The sequence below is a fragment of the Carcharodon carcharias genome, chromosome 20 (assembly GCF_017639515.1).
Source record: "Carcharodon carcharias isolate sCarCar2 chromosome 20, sCarCar2.pri, whole genome shotgun sequence".
Taxonomy (NCBI): domain Eukaryota; kingdom Metazoa; phylum Chordata; class Chondrichthyes; order Lamniformes; family Lamnidae; genus Carcharodon; species Carcharodon carcharias.
In genome coordinates, this window is record NC_054486.1 from 111,624,816 (window position 1) to 111,643,089 (window position 18,274).

General features: G+C 43.9%; 1 protein-coding gene and 1 non-coding gene across 8 annotated transcripts in view; both read left to right on the plus strand.

Annotated features, from left to right (window-relative positions):
- gstz1 (glutathione S-transferase zeta 1) overlaps positions 1-18,274 on the plus strand; it is a 48,198-nt gene that overhangs the window by 20,408 nt on the left and 9,516 nt on the right. For 2 of the 7 annotated variants that reach the window (XM_041214800.1, XM_041214797.1), the window contains 4 exons: positions 11,111-11,229; positions 15,633-15,684; positions 15,946-16,013; positions 16,525-16,605. In XM_041214800.1, coding sequence (XP_041070734.1) covers positions 11,221-11,229; positions 15,633-15,684; positions 15,946-16,013; positions 16,525-16,605 — 210 coding nt within the window. In that variant the 5' untranslated portion in view covers positions 11,111-11,220. Of the gene's footprint in view, positions 1-117; positions 232-1,498; positions 1,518-9,630; positions 11,230-15,434; positions 15,513-15,632; positions 15,685-15,945; positions 16,014-16,524; positions 16,606-18,274 lie in introns of those variants that run through there. The other 5 variants (XM_041214799.1, XM_041214801.1, XM_041214798.1 and 2 more) reach the window with 5 other exon arrangements.
- Positions 2,981-3,258, plus strand: LOC121292874. The gene has a single exon (XR_005946365.1).

The window sequence follows — 18,274 nt, forward strand, 5'->3', positions numbered from 1 at the left end:
TTCATTTAAAAATAAGTCTTGGCTTCTTCGATTGGCTACCGGGGGAAAGCAGACGGAGCGAAATGATTGGACACTCATCACGTCAATCGTTCAGACTGGGGCGGGCTCCAGGTTTCTATTTCCGGGGTCAAGGTGAAGGAGAGGAGAGGAGAAGGAGAAGGGGAGGGGGCGTCAGGATCGGGATCGGTCGCTTTGGTTTGGCTGCCGTTTATTCCTTGGGGGTGGCGACAGGTAGGGAGAGAGTTCGTTCCCGGTGTTGCCCGGTTTCGGCTGCTACTCGCCTGAGGTGGCCCGGAGCCGGCCTCACGCCGGGCCCCTCCCCTAGCAACGGTTGTCAGGATCCCCATGGCAACGCCCCCCCCCCCCCCAGCATCTCCATGTAAAGATGGAGCTTCTCATCGATGCTGATCGGGCGGCTGCCTAATTAAAGCTTCTTTTATTTTATGATTCAGGTTCCCAGTGATACCCTTTTATTTTGTCAGCTTTGTTATTCCTATCCCAGTTTCCCTGGTTGGTCAGAGTGTGGCTGTCAGCTCCTAACATGGGCAATGCCTTAGGAACAGCAGGAGGCCATTCGGCCCCTTGAGCCTGTTCTCTCATCCAAATGAGTCGTGGAATGGTCACAGCACAGGAGGCTATTTGGCCCATCAAGCCTGTGCTGGCTCTCTGCAACAGTCCCTGCTCCTCTGCTCTTTCCCGGTAGCCCTACATTCTCATTTCTCTTAAGCTGCTTATCCAATTCCCTTTTGGAAACCCCAGTATCTCGGGTTGTGTATTTCAGATCTTAACCACTCGCTGTGTTTAAAAGAAAATGTTTTTCCTCATGTCGCCTTTATTTTTTTTTGACAATTAACTTAAATCTGTGTCCTCTGGTTCTTGACCCTTCTGCCAGTGGGAACAGTTTCCCCCATCTACTCTGTTCAGATCATTCTATCAAATCTCCTGTCAACTTCCTCTTCTCTGAGGAGAACAACCCCAGCTTCTCCAATGTTTGCACATGACTGATGCCCCTCATTCCTAGGACTTTTCTCATGAATCTTTTCTGCACCCTATCTAAGGGGTCTGTCAATGAGATTCTGGCTAATCAGCAAATTAACTCAATTGTTCTGCCTTGGTTCCTTAACCTATAACGCCCATGGGTAGAAAAAATCTAAAAATCTATTGATCTCAGATTTAAAATTATTAATTGAGGTAGCATCTATAACGTTCAAGCTTGGTGTGCAGTGTCTCAAGCTTCTCTCGTGAATGACACCACTCTGATTTTAAGGTTATGTCATCTTGTTCTGGAGTCCTCCACCAGTGAAAAAAGCTTCTCATTATCTACCTAACCAATTCCTTTTAAAATTATTCAAAGCCACAGGTTTATGATTCTTGGTAATGCTAACTCTTTAGGTTTGCATCCCTTGGTTCAATGTTAGAGCTCTTGGCTCACTCATCTCGTAGATTGAAGGGCCACCCCAGAGACTTGAGCACATAATCAGCTGCTGTTAAAGCTATCCCTCCACAACCCAATCATGGTAAGTACCAACCACTAGATATTTGAGATTATGTTCTTGTACCCTAGGGCGGAAGAACCTAGGCACAATCCCTCATCTGTGCTGAGCTAGCTGTGGCTCAGTGGATAGTACTTTCAATTCAAACAAAAGGTTTTGGGTTTAAGCATCACTCCAGAGTCTTGATCATGTAATCCAGCACTCCCATTGCATAATGAGAGAGTGCTGTCCTGTCAGAGGTTCCATTTTTCAGATGAGATGTTAAACCGAGGGCCCATCTGTCCTTTTGGGTGGTATGGAAGATTGCTCAGCATTTTTCCCAACTTGAGCAGGGGAGTTCATCCCCTGTCCTGGATGACATTTATCCATCAATTATTGCCTTAAATTGGCGACCTGAATGTAAATTGGCTACAACATTTTCTACATTACATCAGTGACTGTAAAGTACTTTGAGACATCTTAAGAAATGCAAGTTCTTTTTTGCTTTCCTGATCAAACTCCCTATAATACTTTCATTGCAATAAAATGTACTTTTTAAAAAAAACTTCATCCACATTAGTTTCTTAGCTGGCCTCTTTGCCTTTGCATCTTGCTGAGCTATCTTGGACTTAACCGAATTATTAACTTCTCACAAATACTCTGGGTACTGCATGATCTCGTCCTGGAGTTTGATATTTGGTTGGTGCTGAGGCCCTGAAATTAGCCCAACCAGGTCCATCTACTTGGTATTCACCAAAATCTCCAGGTGTTACTCACTCAACCACAGTCACTGGGTGCGGAATGTGGATGTGATGGTGTCCAAGCTCATGAATGGAAACTAGCCCATTCAGGTGAGGAACCAGAGGTGGTCAAGGAATGATGCATTCATTAATATATAGAACTACATAACAACAAAGAAACAGGCCATTTGACCCAATAGATCTGTGCTAGTGTTTTTGCTCCACACAAGCTTCCTCCACCCTGCTTCAACTCATCCAATCAACAAATCTTTTAAAGTCACTAGTTTTCAAAGAAGAGGGAGACATCAACAGGTCCAGGCAGTGGGTGATCAAGAGGGCCGTTCGGCCTGACTGCCTGTTCCTCTTCTGTTATGTCCATGCCTGGGTGTCCCTTGAAAGGGGGCATGCTGTATTTGCTAGTACGTTTGAGGTCTTCCACTACCGATGGGCACCGGGGGACTGGAGTGCATCATCAGCTTGCCCCCCGCCCCAGTCGGGAATGCCCCTTTAATTTAAGTTTCCTTTAAAGTTTTGGGGATTTTTTATTAGTTTATTAGCAGTGCCCCTTTAAGAAGGAAGCACTAATTATCTCTTAAATAATAGAAACATCTAATTGGTTGAATATAAAGGAGGTAGAAGAACAGAAAAGTAGAGTTTAAAAAAAGAGAGAGTGCAGATTGAAAACTGGTTTGATATTATGGGATATTTCAACAGCAGTTAACAGCATTGTAGATAATTAGTGTGTGGGTGGTGAGTGGTGTAAGCTTATCTCTGCAGTAATGGGAGTTGTCTCCTGTTATTGCGCTCACTCAGTCTATGCAGGAATTGTGCAGAGACTAAGCAATGTGTACATCACAATACATTCCACTTGCAGTTACCCCTGACCCACTCTTCCACTGCACTCGAGGACTCCTGTTGTCACGGAGATGCTGGCTTCACCAGTGCCTTCATCGATCTCCAAACAGGAAGAGCAAAGTGTCCCAGTCCCAGATATTGTTGGTAAAACGAGAGCACTGTTCTGTCAGACACTGAAGGCTGGTACATGTATTTTCCGTCTTGTGTAACTCCCACAGGAGGCGGCCATTTGGTGATTCTATAAAATTGTGGTGGATGTGTATCTTAACTCTAATTGCTCCATGTCCCTCGATGCCTTTGCCCAACAAAAATACTCCTGTTTTGCATATTTGTTGTTTGCTGGGTGATTTTTTTTTTAGGTGACCATATTTTCACAAGGTAGAAAGATCTCTCGGCCTGAGGAAGATATTCAGCTGGTCATATAGTGACCCCAGTTCCCCAGTTTTTGGGATTTCTGAATATTTCTCCCAGGAGAGATCCTAGTACAATTGATACAAATGCTGCTTTTTAAGTTAAATTTAACATTTGCTGGGTTAAATTCACTGGCTGAGAGTACATTCGAACCAAACAAAAAATGTAGTAAATGGGGCCTGTGTACCTTTACTTGAAAGAAGTTGTTTAGACCTTGAGCTGGGCCCAGTTGGGTGAGAATGCACCAGCCTGGTTCCATTCTTATCTAGTTGTAGCCAGAGTATCACTTATAATGACTTCTCTTTCTACTCCCACATCATTATCTCTGGTGTCCTCCAATCTACCCTTGATTTCCTCCCATTGCTAATCTACATGCTACGCCCTCATCAACATCGTCCAAAAGCACACCTTTAGCTTTCACACGTGCTGGTGACACCCAGCTTTACCTCACCACCTCTCTCGACTTCGCCACTGTGCTAATGTATTGCACTACCTGTTTTGACATCCAGTACTAGATGAGGAAAAATTTCCTTCAATTAAATATTGGGAAGATTATAAAATAGTTGCCTTCCATCTCCACTACAAACTTCACTTCCTAGCTACTGACTGCATCCTTCCCTCTGGTAACTGTTTGATTCTGAACCAGACTGTTTGCAAGCTTGTTGTCATGTTTGACCTCAGGATGAGCTTCTGACCACTTATCTGCATCATCACTAGGGCTGCCTGTTTTTACCTCTATATCACATCTGACTTCACCCATTCCTCAGATCATTTGCTGCTGAAACCCTCATCCATCCTTTGTTACCTCTGGTCTTGATTATTCCATCAATATATGTAGCCAGACTCCCACATTCTACCATCCATAAAATTGGGCTCATCGAAAAATCTGCTGCCCATGTCCTTACTTGCCCATCATTCCTGTACTTGCTGATCTACATTGACACCCAGTCAAAGTCTTGATTTTAAAATTCTCATCCTTCTTTTCAATTCCTCCATGGCCTCGCTCTTCCACAATCCTCTGCGATATCTATGCACTTTTAATTCTGGCCTCTTGAGCAGTCCTGATTTTAATCACTCCACCATTGGTGCCTGTGCCTTCAGCTACTTAGGTACACAAAGAGGCTGTCGAGAGATATAGACAGGTTAAATGAGGGCAACAAGGTGGAAGATGTAGTACAATGTGGGGAAATTAAGAGATTGGCTTTGGTAATAAGAATAGAAAAGCAGGACATTTTTTAAAAGATGTGCAACTTGTAAATGATGATCATGGAGAGTTGGGCGTGCTAGTACAAGGAACATCAAAAGTTAGCAAGTAGGTGCACAAGCAATTAGGAGGTCAAATGGCACATTGGCCTTTATTGCAAGGGGATTGAAGTACAAGAACAAGGAAATAGGACACTGGTGAAACCACACCTGGAATACTTTATGCAATTTGTCTCCATGTCGAAGGAAGGATATATTTGCCTTGAAAATGGTACAGCAAAGGTTGACTAGTTTGGTCCCTGGGATGAGGGGGTTGCTTATGATAAGAGACTGAGTAAATTGCATATGTCTTCTGTGGAGTTTAGAAGAATGAGAGGTGATCTCATTGAAGACTAGAAAATTTTGAAAGGGGTCTGACAGGGTAGATGCTGAGAGGATGTTTTCCCCTGGCTGGGGAATCTAGAACATGGGGGCGCAGTCTCAGGATAAGGAGCCAATCATTTAGGACTGAGATGAGGAGCGATTTCTTCAGTCAGAGTTGTGAATCTTAGGTATTCTCTACCCCAGAGGGTTGTGAATACTCCATTGTTGAGTAATTTCAGAGCTGAGATTGACAGATTTTTTTGATATAGGCAGCAGGTGGGCAAGTGGAGTTGAAGTAGATCATCCATGATTTTATTGAATGGTAGAGTAGGTTTGAGGTGCCGAATAGTCTACTTCCACTCCTTATGCCCATGTCCAAATGCAGCAAGACCTGGACAATATCCAGGCTTGGACTCACAGCAGTAACATTCGAGCCAGAAAAGTGCCAGGCAAGGACCATCTCCAAAAAGACAGAATCTAACCATCATTGACATTCAATGGCATTACCATCACTGAATCCCGCGCTATCAACATCCTGGGGGTTACCATTGACCAGAAACTGGACTAAGCATTTAAATATTGTGGCTACAAGAGCAGGTCAGAGATTAGGAATTCTTTGGCGAGGTAACTCACCACCTGACTTGTCCACCATCGACAAGGTACATGTCAGGAGTGTGATGGAATATTCTCCATTTGCCTGGATGAGTGCAGCTCCAACAACACTCAAGAAGCTTGACACCATCCAGGGCAAAGCAGCCCGCTTGATTGGCACCCCTCCATCATCTTGACTTGGAAATATATCGCCATTTCTTCACTGTCGCTAGGTCAAAATCCTGGAACTCCCTTCCTAACAGCACTGTGGGTGTACCTACACCACATGGAGTGCAGCGGTTCAAGAAGGCAGCTCACCACCACCTTCTCAAGAACAATTAGGGATGGGCAATAAATGCTGACCCAGTCAGCAACGCCCACATCCCACAAAAGTGAATTTTAAAAAATGTTCTACGCTCTGGATTTCCTGTTGTAAACCCCTCTACCTTGCTTTCGCCTTCTAAGGCACTCCTTAAGACTTTAATGCAACACAGTTGGCTAGTTAGCTCAGTTGGCTTGATGGCTAGTATGTGGTTCACAATAATGCCACAGTATGGGTTTGATTCCCATTGCAGCTGTGGTAGACTTGGGACCAGTGTCCTCGTCCTGATCCTGAGAGCGGAATGGCAAACCACCACTAACAAAAAAACTGCAAGATAACAGCTCAGGATGAAGCATCAGCAGACAATGAGCCAAGGACTTGTCTTACGTACGAACATACAAGTTAGGAGCAGGATTAGGCCCCTTGAGCCTGCTCCGCCATTCAAAAAGATTATAGCTGATCTGATTTCAACCTCATATTCTTGCCCATCCCCAATAACCTTTCAGCCCCTTGCCTATCAAAAATCTACCTTAAAGACACTCAAGGACTCTACCTCAACCATCTTTTGAGGAAGCTAGTTCCAAATTTTCTCAATCCTCTGAGAAAAAAAATCCTCATCTTTGCCCTAAATGGGCAGCCCCTTATTTTGAAAGTGACCCCGAGTTCTAGATTCTCCCATAAGAGGAATCATCCCTTCCACATTCCACCCTGTGAGGTCCCCTCAGAATCTTATGTTTCAATGAGGCTGCCTCATACTCTTCTAAACTCCAGGGGACAGAAGCCTAGCCTGTCCAGCCTTTCCTCATGAAATAACCTGCCCATTCCAGGTATTAATCTAGTAAACTAATCAAGTTAGCTCTCGGTCTATATTGAAAGGGAAATCACGTTTAATAATTTATTAGAGTTCTTTGAGGAAATAACAAGCAAGGTGGATATAGGGGAATCTGTAGATGTGGTATACTTAGATTTCCAAAAGGCATTGAATAAGGTGCCACATTAAAGATTACTAAAGATGATAAGAGCACATGATATAGGGGGTAACATATTAGTGTGGATAAAGGATTGGTTAGCTAACAGAAAACAGATTCAGGATAAATGTGTCTTTTTCAGGTTGGCAAACTGTAACTAGTGGAGTGCCAAAGGGATCTGTGCTGGGGCCTCAACTATTAACAATTTATGTCAATGACTTGGATGAAGGGGCCAAATGTATGGTACATATATTTGAGGATGACACCAAGATAGGAAGGACAGTAAGTTGTTAAGAGGAGGTAAAAAGCATACAGAAGGATAAAGATGGGTTAAGTGAGTGGGCAAAAATTTAGCAGATGGAGAATAATGCAGGAAAAAGTGAACTTGTCCACTTTAGCAAGAAGAATAGGAAAGCAGTGTACTATTTAAATGGAGAGAGATTGCAGAACTCAGTGGTACAAATGAACCTGGGTGTCCTGGTACATGAATCACAAAAAGTTAAGATGCGGGTACAGAAAGCGATTAGAAAGGCAAATGGAATATTAGCATTTATTGTAAGGGGAATGGAATATAAAAGTAGGAAAGTTTTACTGCAGTTTGTGCAGACCACATCTAGAGTACAGTGTACAGTTTGGTCTTCTTATTTGAAAAAGGATATAATTGGGTTAGGAGCAGTTCAGAGGAGGTTCACTCAACCTATTCCTGGGATGAAGAGCATATCTTATGAAGAAAGGTTGAGCAGGTTGGGCCTAGACCCATTGGACAGTTTAGGAGAATGAGAGGCGATCTTATTGAAACACAAGATCCTAAGGGTGCATGTTGGGAGGATGTTTCCTCTTGTGTGGGAGACTCAAACCAGGGGACACAGTTTAAGAATAAGGGATTTCCCCTTTAAGATGGAGACGAGGAGAATTTTTTCCTGAGAGTCATTAATCTGTAGATTCTCTTCCCCAAAAATCAGTGGGGGCAGGGTCATTGAATTTATTCAAGGCCAAGTTAGACAGATTCTTGATTAACAAGGGAATCGAGCATTATGGGGGGGAGACAAGCAGGCACAGTTGAAACCACAACCAGATCAGCCATGATCTTATTGAATACACGGCAGGCTCAAAGGGACAAATGGCCTACCCCTGCTCCTAAGTCCTATGTTCTCTGTGTTCTGACATCCTTGGCAAAGCTTTTGCCATTTGCCCTAATATTGCTTATTGATCTGTTGTCATACTTTGTTTCATAACACTCTTGTGAAGTGCTAGGATGTTTTATTACTTAAGAGTTGCTATATAAATGTGTTTTAGTGTTGTTGTTGAGCTATAAGAGGGGACGTAGGAAGCACAGTAGTTTTCAGCAGTGCTATCTAACCAAGGCAGAAACAGTGACCGAGCATGACTGGGCAATTATTCAAGGACAGGCAGGAGTAACTGTGACTGACTGGAACTGTGCCCATGTGACTTATAGAAATTCCAATCATCCCGAAATTGACCTCTTTTTTAACTTTGAGCAAAAGTACCATGTGGTTTAAAAGCATACTGAGACATTTAGTAAAGAGCGTGTTAGCACCATCTTGTGGGACTTCTTCACCATCACTTGAGTGGAGGCACTAAAAAGGTAAACTGAGCAACAGAGGAATCTCATTTGATTCCATTAACACATTTAATGTTGCATGACATGATGCCATTGATGTTACTAATATTGAATGAGGTAGCGTGGCAGTTATGGTATAGGACTAACTAACAAACCCAAGAGGCTGAATGTTCAAATCCCACGCAGTCAAATTGGAAAATTGAACTCATGAAATTTGGTCATTTATAGGCTCTCATTGTCTTTAATACCCCAGTACTGTTCTTTAGGGGAGAAACTTACTGTCCTTAGCTGGTCTGGGCCAAATTGTTATTCCAATTGCCATGCCGACTTGATTGGCTCTTAACTGCCTTGGGAATGGCCTAGCAAGTCATTCGAACAGTTCAAGAAGGCTGCCCATCAGCTTTGCAGAGTGGTCTTAGTGATGCACGAATACGTGGTCAGTAGCTCACCTCGGTGGGGTGGGGGGGGTTTGTTAAACAAGAAACCAAGGTTAAGTAAAGTCTGGTTCAGCCTTAGACTGTTGCCAGGGGGAGAGATGGTGTCAGTTGTTAGGGAACAAAGTTTGTGGCAAGGACTGAAGTTGATAGCTTCAGTCTTTCCAATATTGGGTTGGAGGAAATGTCTAATCTTCCTGTACTGGATGTCTGATAACTGAAAGACAGTGGAGAAGCCAAGAGGGTTGGCAGTGAGGCAGAGCTGGATGTCGTCGGGGTACATGTGAAAACTGGCATTGTGTTTCGGATGATGTCACTGAGGGGCAGCACATAACTGAGCGATATGAAAGGGCCAAGGATAGACCCTTAGGGGAAACACCAGAAGTAACTGTGCAGGAACAGAAGCCACCGCAGGTTATTCTCTGACTATGAATAGATAGATAAGAATGGAACCAGGTGAGAGTAGTCCCATTCAACTGGACGACAGTGGAGATGTGTTGGAGGAGGACAGTGTGCTAAATGAAACCAGTCAAGCACAGTCCCTCCCCAACCCCACCCCCCATTTCACTTGAAACGTATTACATACCTAAATTTTCCCAATTCTGATGAAAGATCCTGACCTGAAATGTTAACACTCTTTCTCTTTCCACAGATGCTGCCGGACTTGCTGAGTATTTCCAGTATTTTCTGTTTTTATTGCTGTTCGTGGGATTTTGCTTTGCACAAATTGCCACATTTCCTACAGTACAACAATGACTACACTTCAAAAGTACCTCGTTGGCTGTAAAGCACTTTGGGACATCCCATGTTCATCCATTCTGCCCACTCTTTTGGGAGGCTACTGTGATCACCCATGTGCTTTGGGAAGTATTATATTCTTTTTGTACGATGTCCCTTTACGACTAAAGTGGGCTGGGAGTATTCTGAAAGAGGGTTAATCGGTTTCCTGATTATGACAACATTAGGTTTCAATAAATGCCCATGTGACCTTGGATTGCCATAAGGATGAACTGTAAAGCTAAGAAGCAAAGAGTGAATAGAAAGCTAATTGCAGTGGGATTGAGACAGTCAGTGCTTTCTCTTTGGCAGTCCAAAACATAGAGAATTTGTGCAAATAGGAATTCTTCAGGTACTCTCCAATGGAACAGTTTTATGTTTGGCAGTCTTCAACCCTGGTGTCAAAGCAGTCTCTGACAAAAATGCAGAGAGCAGGGCAAGGGATTGTGGACTGGACAAGACCCACTGCTGATGTGTCAGTGTTGCCAGAGCCCGCCAAACTGTTTAAAGAATTCAGAAAAGGGAGTCTCTGGGATTCTGTGCCATCAGGAAAGTCATGACCCAAATGAGAGAGGGTTTGTAGACATGCACCTTGTTGGTGGTAACTGTGTCCAAGGACTTCAGATGGAATACAGCTGCTGGTGAATGTGACCTAAGGACTGAATGATTCGACGAGAAGTGACAGATCCTACAAAGCAGTCGCAGAATTGGAAAGACTGAGAGATTATACGTGGTTCCATATTTTTGCAAGAATGCAAGTGTTTTTAACTACATGAGTTGTATCTTTGTTGTATCATCTATTTAAAGTGAAATTTACCTTTTTATTCAAAACATCCTTCACTTGTTAATGTTTGGATTATGTTGATTGTAGTTGGTTTGTTATGGTAAAAGTTTTAAAAAGCGAAATTTATCCAGCAGTTTTCTTTCCTTTGGCATCTGGGGGGTTCCTTTTTTTGAAAAAGTTGTTGGTCTCTATGGGGATTGTAACACTACAGTTAGCTTTATTGCTCTGAAACAGCCAAGGTTCCTGCTGCTAATTCCTGCTGCACAGGTAAGCTCTGTGGAAACGTTTGTGTATACACAGAAGACAAGAACAATATTGAACTTCCTGTGATTGAATATATCACTGATGATCCCTGTCTTGGCACTCACAGTGGGGATAGTTAGATAGTTCTTTCAAAGACTCTGCACAAGTATAAAAGGCCAAATGACCACCTCCTGTGCTATATGCTATAAAGTATGTCCAATTGAATATGATACAACCAAGCTCCTGATGTCTGTAGAATTGTATCTGGTGTTGTATCAGGAGAGTGTGATAGTTCAAGGGATGGGATTTCTTTTACAACTAAAATGTCTGTATCTGGGATAATGAGCCTTTGGTTTATCTTGAAGGGACGCGTTGCAGAGGCTTAAAGAAATCCAGCTTCTTCATCTCCTGTGGAACGCAGTTTGAGATGTGAAGAGCCACAGGTGGATGGGGACACTGGAGAGTGGAATGGCAAATGATGCAGGTTTGTACCCAACAAGGGCTAGCCAGAGTGTCCTGGTATTCTTGGTATACCAGCCAGTGAAAAGGAAGCGAGGGGATAGGGAAGTTTAAGAAACAGCCATTAGACCCAAAGAAGCCCCTTCTTCTTAGTTCCCTACCTCACTTTCTCCCAAGATCACTCAATCCACAGCAAAGGCAATGAGTTCCAACAACATCCCAGCTCTAATACTGAAGATTTGTACCCAGAGCTATTCCACCTCTAGCCAAGCTGTTCCAGTACAGCTACAACACAGGCATCTACCCAACAAAGTAGAAAACCACCCAGGTATGTCGTGTCCACAAAAAGCAGGTCTAACAGCCTCATCGTCAATCTACTATCAGCAAAGTGGTCAACAATGCTACCAAGTGGCACTTACTCACCAGTGCTTAGTCTGGGTTCCTCCAGGACCCATTGTTTCCAGATTTCTTTACAGCCTTATTTCAAATATGACACATCCTGAATTCCAGAGGCGACATGAGATGAACTTTGGCGAGTTAATGTACTAAAGTCATGGGCTTCAGTGAGAGAGGTTGTTACTGGAGGGATGGGCCTCTCTTGAACTTGGGGAAGAAAGGGAGGCAAAAAGCAGGACAAATCCAACCCAGCCAATTACTGCCCCATCAGTCTACTCTCCATCAGTAAAGTGATGGAAGGGGTCATCAACAGTGCTATCAAGCGACACTTGCTCAGCAATAACCTGCTCACTGACACTCAATTTAGGTTCTGCCAGGGTCACTCAGTTTCTGACCTTATTACAGCCTTGGTTCAAACATGGACAAAAGAGCTGAACTTCAGAGGTGAGGTGAGAGTGACTGCCCTTGACATAAAGGCAGCACTTGTCCAAGTGTGGCATCAAGGAGCCCTAGCAAAACTGGAGTTGATGGGAATTGGGGGGAAAACTTCACTGGTTGGAGTCATACCTAGCACAAAGGAAGATGGTTGTGGTTGTTAGAGGTCGATCATCTCCGTTCCAGGACATCACTGCAGGAGTTCCTCGGGTAGTGTCCTCAGCCCAACCATCTTGAGCTGCTTCATCAATGACCTTCCTCCATCATAAGGCCAGAAGTGGAGATGTTCACTGATGATTGCACAATGAACAGCACCATTCGTGACTCCTCAGATACTGAAGCAGTCCATGTCCAAATGCAGCAAGACCTGGACAATATTCAGGCTTGGGCTGACAAGTGGTAAGTAACATTCCTGCCACACAAGTGCTAGGCAATGACCATCTCCAGCAAGAGAGAATCTAACCATCGCCCCTTGATGTTCAATGGCGTTACCATCACTGAATCTCCTACAAGAGCAGGTCAGAGGCTGGGAATCCTGTGGCGAGTAACTCACCTCCTGACTCTCCAAAGCCTGTCCACAAGGCACAAATCAGAAGGCTGATGGAAAACTCTCCGCTTGCCTGGATGAGTGCAGCTTCAACAACACTCAAAAAGCTTTACACCTTCCAGGACAAAGCAGCCTGCTTCATCGGCACCCTATCCATAAATATTCACTCCCACCACCACTGATGCACAGCGGCAGCAGTGTGTACCATCTACAAGACGCACTGTGGGAACTCACCAAGGCTCTTTAGACAGCACCTTCCAAACCCACGACCACTACCATCTAGAAGGACAAGGGCAGCAGATAGATGAGAACACCACCACCTGGAAGTTCCCCTCCAAGCCACTCACCATCCTGACTTGGAAATATATCGCCGTTCCTTCACTGTCACTGGGTCAAAATCCTGGAACTCCCTCCCTAATAGCACTGTGGGTGTACCTACACGACATGGACTGCAACGGTTCAAGAAGGCAGCTCACTACCACCTTCTCAAGGGCAATTAGGGATGGGCCATAAATGCTGGCCCAGCCAGCAAATCCTGTAAATGAAATTTTAAAAAAACAAAAGCAGACAGGTTCAAGTATGGAAATGTACAACGAACTTGTCACCATTGAAAAGGGAAAAGCTGGATCAATGTTACAGATGGGAACTTTGTGCAGAAATAGTCATGGAGACAAACAAATTTTGACAGTCTGTGAAGCAGTTTGACATGTTTGAAGTGATGCTTCAGCTGTACAGAGCCTTTGTTAGACCCACTCTGGAGTAAGTGCATTCAGTTCAGGGCACTGCACCTCAGTGCCAGTAAGCAGGTTATATATTTGGTTCTGGAGTGGGTATAGCACAGATTCACCAGCATATATTGGGGCTACAGGGGTTAAATTATTAGGACAGGTTCTCAGATCGAGGTGTTTAAAGTGTTAAAAGGAGTTGATGAAGTAGACCTGGGGGAAACTATTTTCTCTGGTCAGGGATTTGTGACAAGGGGACATGGTCTTAGAAGCAGAGCCAGGCTATTCGGATGTGCTGTCAAGAAGTAATTCCTCACAAAGGCTCACACAATTCTGGAACACTGCTGCTGAAAAAGGCTGTGAATGCTGGGAGTGGGTGGTCAGTTAGAGCTTTCAACACTGCAATCAATAGACTATTGCTCAGTAAGTGTATTGAGGCTTATTGTATAAAGACAGGTAATTGGAGTTGAGGTGCAGATCAGCCATGATCTAATTGAATTTCAGAGCAGGGCTTGAGGGGCTGAAAGGAACAGAAGGAAACCAGTAACAAAAACAAAAATAACTGGAAAAACTCAGCAGGTCTGACAGCATCTGCGGAGAGAAATACAGTTCACGTTTCGAATCCGAATGACTCTTCATCAGACCTAAGGAAATAGAGAAATGAGGTGAAATATAAGCTGGTAGAGGGGAGTGGGACAGGTGGAGCTGGGTAGGGGGCCAGTGGAGGCAAAGAAGAGACTGCCAAAGATGTCATAGACAAAAGGACAAAGGGGTGTTGACGGTGGTAATATTAGCTAAGGAATGTGCTAATGGGGACATTAAGGGTAGCAAGCAGGACAAGCTAGTGGCAGATGGCCCTAGTGGGGGTGGGGTGAGGGGAATTGAAATGGGCTAAAAGGTGAAGATAAAACAATAGATCGAAATAAATTTAAAAATAGGTGGAAAAAGAAAGATATATTTTTTTAAATTATAAATTATTGGAAAAAGGGGGATCGGAAAGGGAGTGGGGATGGAGGAGAGAGTTCATGATCTGAAATTGTTGAACTCGGTATTCAGTCCAGAAGGTTGTAAAGTGCCTAGTCGGAAGATGAGGTGCTGTTCCTCCAGTTTGCGTTGAGCTTCACTGGAACATTGCAGCAGGCCAAGGACAGACATGTGGGCATAAGAGCAGGGTGGAGTATTGAAATGGCAAATGACAGGGAGGTCTGGGTCATGCTTGCGGACAGACTGAAGGTGTTCCACAAAGCGGTCACCCAGTCTGCGTTTGGTCTCTCCAGTGTAAAGGAAACCGCATTGGGAGCAACGAATGCAGTAGACTAAATTGAGGGAAGTGCAAGTGAATTGCTGCTTCACTTGAAAGGAGTGTTTGGGCCCTTGGACGGTGAGGAGAGAGGAAGTAAAGGGGCAGGTGTTGCATCTTCTGCGATTGCATGGGAAGGTGCCGTGGGAGGAGGTAGAGGTGTAGGGAGTGATGGAGGAGTGGACCAGGGTGTCCCGGAGGGAACGATCCCTGCAGAATGCCGCCGGGTGGGGTGAAGGGAAGATGTGTTTGGTGGTGGCATCATGCTGGAGTTGGCAGAAGGAAACCAGTGTTCTGTACAAACTGAACAGGGGCTCCATTTAAACTTCCTCTTTCCACATACCATGAATTTCTTTAAATCAAATGTCCAGCCTTTTTGCAGTTTTAAAATCTCAAGCAGGAGAATTTGTTTGCTTGCCTGAGCTTTCTCTTCAATCTGGTTAATGGTCATGTGCAGCTTGAGAACCAGAGGGGCGGGCTTCACTGGGAGGAGATATCAATAGCGCTACATTTAGAATTAGAAGCTATGGCGTGGAAACAGGCCATTCGGCCCAGCTAGCCCATATTGGTGTTCATCCTTCACATCAATAGTATCTTAATTCCCTGACCCCATATTCATTCCACCATGAGTCTAACCCACGTTGACGTGGTCTGTGCTACAATCTGATCCGGTCGTACATTCCTTGTGTGTGTGTGAATCTTCGGTCAGTGACGAGTGCGAGGTTCCTCATCATCCGACAAATGTCAGGGGTGCAGAGGAAGAGCACTTTGGGGTGGTTTATGATTGGCTGGTTTTCATGCCCGAGCCCCCCCCCGCCCACATTCTAATTTTGGTTGCACAACCATATTTGTACAGAGGGCGGGGAGAGTTGATAAGCAGCAGGAACATGGCATCAACGTCTAAAGTTAGTATGTGGAGAGCAGCGCTGGAATGTGTGTGTCTGACTGTGCAGGAACCAGTGTAGTAGATTCTCTGTTAATGTGTTTGATTCTCACTGGTAATTGTGTCTCATTTCTTTTCCCAGCCTGTGCTATACACGTACTTTAGGAGTTCCTGCTCATGGAGAGTGCGAATCGGTGAGAAACTGTTTGGGAATTCCAGCAGTGTGTGTGTCGGCCTGTTGCAGAAATTAAACTTGTGTGGATGATACAATCTTATATCCAAGCATTTTGGGAACATTTTACAAAATCCTCAGTTTAATTGTAATCAGTTCAATGGGAGGGCGGGGCTTGATGTGGTGGTTGGAACTGAAGTGAAATTTCTCGTTTGTTTGCATTTGCATTGGGAGAGTTTCTAAAATTTATTTTTCCCTCCCCCCGATCCCTCGGACCACTCAGCTCTTGCTTTCAAGGGAGTCGCATATGACCAGGTTGCCGTCAATCTGATTAAAGGCGGAGGGCAGCAGGTACATTTCCAGCCTTTTCCATCTCATCTGCCATTTATTTACATGTCGTGATTCTGCGCCATAGGAATTATACCCCACTCCCAGCCCCCAAGAATTTATCTTCTTTTCTCTGTAATTGATTTGAAAACCAAACGACATAATTTCCTTAGAAATTTTGAATTTATTACAAGGCCCAGTAATGTAATGACAGCCATGTTACAATTGATTTTTTAAAATATCTTATGAAGTATTCTAAAATGTCAGTTCAACTGCACAAAATGTGTGGAACACCCCACTTCTGCCCCCCTCCTTTCTGAACAATCTTGTGCTAAGCGTTGGTATCTGAGTGAGAGCACCTGCCAGCTACCTTTATGGAGGAGGGTGGCATGGGCTCTGTCTGTACACAGCTCCCATCTGCAGCCAACACTTTACACTCCTAGTTTGGCATGATGAGAGTTTTGGGGTGTTACACTGTTAGATTATCTTTGTTAAACTGTATTTTATTCACGGTCTCCTCTCTCTCTCTCTGCAGAATGCCGGTTCATTCAAGGCCCTTAATCCCATGAAGCAAATTCCAGCTCTCTCTATTGATGGGATTACTCTCTCACAGTCGGTAAAGCTTGTTGTGGGGAAGGGAAGAGAGAAGATCATTTCCTGTTACTGACTAAAGCTTTTCAGTTGGTATCTGGGGTCAGGATTCCACGGGTTGTTATCTGGCTGTGTAAATATTTAATTTGCAATTTGACCATCTTGCACTTGCCTAAGATGGTGAATTCCAGTTAAAGCAATCATTGACAGCACATATCTGATCAAAGGTTTATATAGATTGGGTCTTGCCACCTCCCCCAATCAGCTCAGGCACAGCGGGTTACGCTGAAGTATCTAGACAAATATTAACCATTTTGCAAGATCCCACAAACCCCACAGCAAATTTGATCATGTTAGGATTGTAGAAACTTACAGCACAGGAGACCATTCAGCCCACTGTGCCTTTTTGAAAAAAGCTAGTCAATTAGCACCCCCCACTGCACTTTCCCCACATCCCCTCATGATTTTCCCCATGAAGTATTTATCCAATTCTCTTTGGAAAATTATTATTGAATCTACTCCCATCACACTTTCAGACAGTGAAATAATTTGCTGTGTATAAAAATGTTTCCTCCTCTCTCCCCTGGTTTTTTATATGCCAAATATCTGAAATCTTTGTCTACTGGTTACTGACCCTCCTGCCACTGGGAACAGTTTCTCCTTTACTTATCCTGTCAAACCCTTCATAATTTTGAACGCCTTCATGAAATCTCATTTTAACCTTCTTTGCTCTCAGCAGAACCACCTCCAGTTTCCCTAGACTCTGCCTTAACTGAGATCCCTGGTACCATTCTGATAAATAAGAGCAAAATACTGCAGATGCTGGAAATATGAAATAAAAACAGAAAATGCTGGAAAAACTCAGCAGCTCTGACAGCATCAGTGGAGAGAGAAACAGAGCTAATGTTTCGAATCTGTATGACTCCTCTTACCATTCTAGTAAATCTCTGTACCTGCTTCAGGGCTTTGCCCTCCTTAAGTGTGGTGTCTAGAATTGGACCTAATACTGAAGCTACTAAAATGTTACTTTTAGTTGGGAAGAATGTTGACCAGGATACTGGGTGACCTCCTTGTTTTTCTTTGAATAAGCCAACAGAATCTTTATCGTTCATTGGCACACATCACAGCAGGAAGATAAAGTCTTAGTCTAATGGCCTACCTGAAGTTTGTACCTCAGACAGTGCAGCCCTACCTCAGTACTGCACTGCAGTGTTAGCCTGTATATGGGCTCTAGTCTTTGAAATGGGGCTTGAATCCATGATCTCCTGATTCCAAGCTGAGAGTTTTGTCCACTGGGTTAATTGGATTGTGTAAGAGATTCTGCAACACAAGCTCAGTCCCAGTTTGAGATTTATTTTCATTGATTTGACTGCTCCCCATTTCTCTAACACACATGTTTTGATAACTCGTTAAATTAAAATGTGAAAAATTGTTCCTAAAATTCTGTGCTTCCCCCCCCCCACCTCCCACCATGAAAGTTTAGCTCCCAATGTACACCAGGTGTTACCGACTTCACTTTCAGTGATACTTCGTTACCAAAATTTTCTGAGAAAAATACTTTTCACAGGCAAGCTCAGTGATTGAGTATATTCAAAACTGAAATCATTAGATTTTTATATACGAAGGGAAATAAGGGCATGAAGATAGTATGGAGTGAAACAGTGATTCCCAAACTGTTTCCCGGTGTGACCCCA